This window comes from Eumetopias jubatus, unplaced genomic scaffold, assembly GCF_037043125.1.
Source record: "Eumetopias jubatus isolate StellerSeaLion01/CBP00866 unplaced genomic scaffold, mEumJub1_p1.0 scaffold_6, whole genome shotgun sequence".
Taxonomy (NCBI): Eukaryota; Metazoa; Chordata; class Mammalia; order Carnivora; family Otariidae; genus Eumetopias; species Eumetopias jubatus.
Window position 1 is genome coordinate 10,490,808 of NW_028274812.1, and position 6,000 is coordinate 10,496,807.

Consider the following 6,000-nt stretch of genomic DNA (forward strand, 5'->3'; position numbering starts at 1 on the left):
GGGAGAAGTTATTATTGGAAATAGCACCTTTATTTATGGGGGACAGGCCCTTGTTCAATCATCAAAGCAAACATCACCCTAGTCCCACTGACTACCAATTAGTCATTAACTATTTCAGAGGGGATTAGCCAAAGAAAGGAGGAGGAGGAAGAAGAAACAAAGGTAGGGTGGGAAGGAGAAATGGAAGGAGAGGGGAGAAGAGAACATATGGCTTTAAAAAAAAAAAATCATCAATGGACTTCTAGTGACGAGAAATTTAAGAATGCGTCCGCATTCCCAAGTGTTTCAGCCCCAGTCACACCTCTAAACTGTCTGTGACCACAGCATGGAACTGGGAGACCGTCAAGTCCAAGATTGGAGCAGGCCTCCCCTCACCTCACCGACGCTCCTGGAAACACCAGCCTCACCTGGCTGCCTGGTTCATCTCCTTCTTTCTGCCCCTGTGATCGGAGACTATGAGATGTCAATAGTTCAGGACCAAAGACTTTTTATTTTCAAAATGTCAACTCGAAACAAGGACAGACTGTAAGTATGTGTATGTCAGAGAAGAACAGACACAAATTGATAAAGTTCACTGATCTTTTTAAATTGCACTTCTGGGCATGTGAGAATGAGGACATTGCTGTGAGTCTCAGATGAACCAGGCCCTCAGTAACTGCAAGGAGCAGTGACAAGTCTCGACAACACTGTGAGCAACTTCCTTCCATCTTGAATACAGCTACAAAATGCTAGCATTCTCTATCAGTACATATGCTGAACACAAGATGTCCCAAAATACATAGCCCGGCCCGACTTGAAAACGAGCGGAGTTGCATCAGGTGGCTTCTAGTAGCGTTCTTTACTGTCTTCATGGTTCTAAGATGGTAGCTCTGAAAATGGAAATGAAATCCAGTCCCTGCTTCTTGGAGGCTTCCTCAGGGCTCCTGCTCAGGTCTGGACAAGGAGGGTCCCAGACTTCTCTGCAGGACTCCCACTCTAAAGGGGCAAGAGCGAAGCCACTCCTCCGACTCATACAAAGGTCTGTATTTCAAGTGCAAACTACACAGATCTGCATTCTTTTTCAGCCCAATGTGCTATCACTGTTATACTTGCTTATTAACCCACTTACTCCCTCCTTCAAAGGCTCTCAGAAAAGAGAGTCCTGGGAAAGGCTACTTCTAAGGTTTGCTCTAATAATATGTGCTGCTTATGGAGTACTGACTATGTATGAGACACTGTACTAACCGTACTTTTTAATTTAATCTCCATAACACTTTAAGGTAGATATGATTAATCCCATTTAACAGACTGGGAAACTGAGGCTTAGAAAGTCAAATTATTTGCCCAGGGTCATACCTCTGTTTAGAATCTTGGGATCTGTCCTGCCAAAGTCCACACCTTTAAGCACTATTCTATACTTGGAGGGAGAGCAGAACCGTGGGTCAGAAAGGGCATGGGCTTCGCAGTCTGAAGCCCTGCCACTAGTTGGTGTGTGACCCTTCGTTATTTCACTTCTCTATGCCTCTATCACTTCATCTGCGATATGGGAATAATCATTCCCACCCTGCCTTTGCCCCAGGGTTGGAGGCAGTATCAACAGCTGCGGCTGTGTTCTAATGTAAGTCCCTTTCTCTTGGACGAACTTCCTTGTCCTCTGCTCAAGGTTGGGAATGAGAGGTGAAGAGTTGCAGGAAAAGGAGGTCTGAAGCTAAGCCCTGTGTCTTCTTTTCAAATGTTGTACTTGCCTTTTGTTAACTGTATGGGGAAACATGGACTCTGATGTTTGAACACGAATTCTACTAATATTAAAGTTATCTACTAATATTAAAGTTATCTAGACATGAAATTAATCCAAACAGGCAAATACATAGTATGTGCTCAATAAATACCTAAAGAAAGGGCAGAAGGAAGGCAGGCAGTGAGCAGACAACACTGGCATTTTCTCTTGATCTCTTTTAGGCTGTGGCATTTCATATCCTATGCATGGAATTAATTGCTTCTCTGATTCTATCAAATTAATTTGGCCAGAGCAATTTAATTTCACTTTGTCATTAGCAATGACAAAGAACTTAAAGCAACACAGTGACATTATTCTTAGCCAAACCATTATATTCTATAGTTTGAACAGTCCTGTGATTTTTCCCAACTGAGGCATCAGGCCAGAACTGGCCTATTTTCTTGAAATTTCAAATTGCCTAATTGAAGCAACACTCATGGAGACCAAATACACACACACACACACACACACACACACACACACACACACACACAAAGAGCTTATCTAAAAAGGAAGTTACCAACAGTACCTAATAAAATCCCAGCACACGTTTATTCCTACAGTCATTGGTTAACAAAATGCTGATGCAGAAAAAGATCCTTAACAACCTACTAGTGAGGACTTTGGGGAACTCTTGGAAGAAACACACACTGAGCTTAAGAGGCGAAAAATGAATTTACGATGGTTTGCTTAAAAGCAATATTTGAATAAAGAAAATAAAAGACAGTAAGTACAACTAGATAGGATCTCTAAACATACAGTGGGGATTCGGGCGTACACAGAAAATGAAATATTCATCATCTTGCATGAAACACACCTGTGGCTGAAGCTCACAAAATTAACCCGTTTTCCCAACTCTTAAAATTGCTAAAAAGAGCAAAAAATGCCAATATAGATCAGTTCAAAACATTTTTAACATTAGGAACATAGTGAATCCTATCTATCTCGAAGGCCACCTGTAAGGAAAGCCACCATTCGAAGGATGGCATTTGTGTTCAGTCACATGGCATCATCACTCCAGTGCCTGATCTATTATGACTCAGACCCAGGTCTGTAAGGATGAGTGGCTGCCTCTGCGACAGGACAAGGGAAACAAGAGAGAAGGAACAGAACATTTCTCCTGCCATTCCCAAAGCCTGTTCATACCCTCCCCCTCCCATCCTGGAGGCCCCCAACAGGCTCCACCCTAGTTGCAAATGGGCCCCAAAGTTAAACTTCTGGAAAAGACCTGGGAAATGTGCATAGTCAGAAATGGAGGGGTTGTGTGTGAGGCCTGGGGGCGCTGCGTGGCTTACCTCTGAGATCTCTCTCCTCACCTGGTCTAACTCAGTCCTGCTAAAACTGTTCATCATAGCACAATGTTCAGACGCAAAAGGTTTCCCCTCAGAGTCAGAGGGCTTTACGTGAAAAGTATTACATTGTCAAGGGATCATTCATTTCTGATTGAGATGGCACTGAAATACCAAACACTGGGCACAAAATCAGAGCCTATTAATACTTACCAGAGACAAAAGTAAATAAACACAAAGGTTTCATTAACCTTATGCAACAGAAGATGGAGTACCATGGGTACCATGCCCCATAATAAGCAGGATACAGGAAACGCAAAGAACCCCCAATAAATGTATTGTTTTTTTTGCGGGGGGGGGGTGTAGTGGGGGAGTAGCTACAACTTTTATTGTACATAGGATACCAGGAATTACATAAGAAGCTGCGTTGCAAATGTTGGACCCAATAAAAGCAATTGAAATTGATTCTGGAATGTGGTTAAAGTACTTTATCTAATCTATTAATAAATAAGAAGATCTTTCATTAGTTGGCAGGAGGACAGTTGCTACTAGCCAACTTGATTCTCCTGAAAACGGCAAAGACTTGCATGCACTTTTTTCAAATTAAAGCCCTAAAGTCCCAAAGTACTGTTTCTGGAAACAGACGTTACCATTCAGTGTCATACTTTTCCTGAACAGGCCGAGAAAGTCTCCTTTCACCTGTTCCCCAACATGGGGCGGGGGGGGGGGGGGGGGGGGGGAGAAAGTGTGTATTTCCAATATTTTTTATTGAAACTTTTTTTAAAAGTGAAGAGTTTGGAAATCTCATGATAAATCAGAAATTGTTGATCAAGAGTGACCATCTAAGGAGAATGCAAAAATGAAATTATCCTTCCAGGCCACCTGGGGTGGCCTATACTTGGAAACCTGAAATAACCAAGATTCTTCACTGTTCAGCGAAGGTACCTAGATTTAGTAAATGAGCTTAACAAGATGCCCTATAGCTTGTGAGCAAGAAAGGAAGTCAATTGTATGTATCCCTGACTGAGGAATCCGCCTCATCCTCCCTTCCCACATACGGCTCCATCTGGGCTGGCTTGCTAGTCTCCAAACTCAGTTGAGACAGCACCAAGAATCAGACACCTGCGAGGTGCCACCCACCTTCCAAGTGTGCCCTCTCCCCTCTCCACTCCCAGAGCCCGACCCAGGACTGCATTATCTCTGGGGACCAAAGAGCAAACAGACCTTCAAAAGGAAAAGAGGGAGAAGTGGGTCTGCATTATATAACAATGTACAGCAAATAAGGCTTCTAGAAAACGAAAGTAGAGAAAGGAGGGGCAGGGGTCGGGGGAGGCATGGGGAGCAGGGCGTCGCGGAGCTTCCGCAGCCACTTACTCGAAGGCGAAGAAGAGTCCGCTAGTGACCAGGATGAGGATGAGAGTCAGGTAGAAGACGCCCGTCTGCCGGGCCATCATGATCCTGCCGTTGCAGAAGAACTTGTTTCTTCCCGGGAAAACCTCCCATTTCCTCCGGGCCGCGATTTTCTTCTTCTTGTGGGGCGACTCCATGGGGGAGGAGCTGTGGGTGCTGATCTGACTGTACTCGCAGTCTTTCATGGGCCCGCCGCCGCCGGGAGGCATCCACGAGGGCAGCCGGCTGGGGGCGCACGCCCCCAGAAGCCCCCCGGCCGCGCGGGCCCCGCCGAGCCACGACCGCCGCCGGCCGCCCGGCCGCCCCCCGAGCCGCGCCGCCGCGGCCCCTACGCCGGCTCCCGGCTCGGCGACAACTTTGCCGAGGACACCCAGGTTAACCCTTGCAGGAGTCCAGCTGTCATAGCCGGGTCCCCCTCCGGGAGGGACGGTGCTCGCCCGCAGCCCGCGGCGCCGGTCCTCAGTCGCTTCCAGCCCGCGTACCGGGGCTCCGGGGCCCCGCGGGGCGCGAGGGGCCGCCCGGCCGGCCCCCGGCTCGCCACGCGCCCGCCCCCTCGCACAGCCGCCCGCTCGGCCCCGCCGCCCTCGGCCCGCGGGCCGCGCCTCGGCTCCGGCCCGCCGACCCCCGAGCGCTGCGCCCCGAGGGGACACGAGGCGGCGGCCCCGGCGCCGGCTTCCTCGGGAGCCACTTCGGCGCCGCGGCCAGGTTTATTCTAATCCTTCCTCCCGGCGGCGGATCCTCCCCAGGAGAGAGCGATGGAAACTGGGAGGCAGCTCGCGGCACCGGCAACCCCTCCCAGGGGTGGGTGGGGAAACCGAGCACGTTATTCTGTCAGGAGCGGGCTCGGCGACAGCCCGGGCGCTGCTCGCGCTGCGACCCCGCGCCGGCGCGCCTGGCCGCCGAGCCCAGACCGCGGCCCCCGCGCGAGGCTGCCGGGGCCGCCCCGGCCGAGGGTCGCGGCGGCGGCTCGTGGGCTGCACTGCCAGCGGTTCCCTGGCTCCCTCCTGCCCCATAGGGGCCGGGCCGGGAGCAAGGAGGGCCGCCGGGGGGCGGGGGAGCGGGGGAGCGGCGGAGCGCGTCTCTGGGCCGCGGGGCGAGCGCCACAGACACTTGTTTGCAAGGCTCAGCCCCGGCGCGCGCGCGGCGCTCGGAGCGGGTCCGCCTCCTCGCAGCCGGGTGGGCGGCGGCCCTCGCCGAGCCAGCCCGGCTCCTCCTCCCGCTCCTCCTTCTCGCCGGCGAAGCCCGGCACCGGCACCGACTCCGTGGGGTCCCCGCCCCAGTCCCCTCGGGCGGGCCCGGCGCGGCCCCCCGGGAAGGCGCTGGGCTCCCCCTGGCATCGCTCGTGGACCGCTCGCGTCGGTGCCCGCGGGCCGGCCGCGGCGTGCACTCGCCCGCAGACTCGGTCCGCCTCCCAGCCTCTCCTCCGGGTTTATTCCCTGCCGCAGCTGCCGCCTCGGCACTCACACACACACACACACACACACACACACACACACACACACACACACATTTACGCAGCAACACGCAAACCCATTCTTGCCACTC

At 51.7% G+C, this 6,000-nt stretch overlaps 1 protein-coding gene across 2 annotated transcripts in view; it reads right to left on the bottom strand.

Moving 5' to 3' along the window:
- The window catches only part of ZDHHC14 (zDHHC palmitoyltransferase 14), a 265,346-nt gene extending 260,400 nt beyond the window's left edge, over window positions 1-4,946 (bottom strand). Inside the window, exon 1 of one of the 2 annotated variants that reach the window (XM_088023819.1) lies at window positions 4,420-4,946. In XM_088023819.1, the coding sequence (XP_087879945.1) occupies window positions 4,420-4,664 (245 nt within the window). In that variant the 5' untranslated portion in view covers window positions 4,665-4,946. The remainder of the gene's footprint in view (window positions 1-4,419) is intronic. The other variant, XM_088023820.1, reaches the window with a different exon arrangement.
- Between the last annotated feature and the right edge of the window lie 1,054 nt (window positions 4,947-6,000).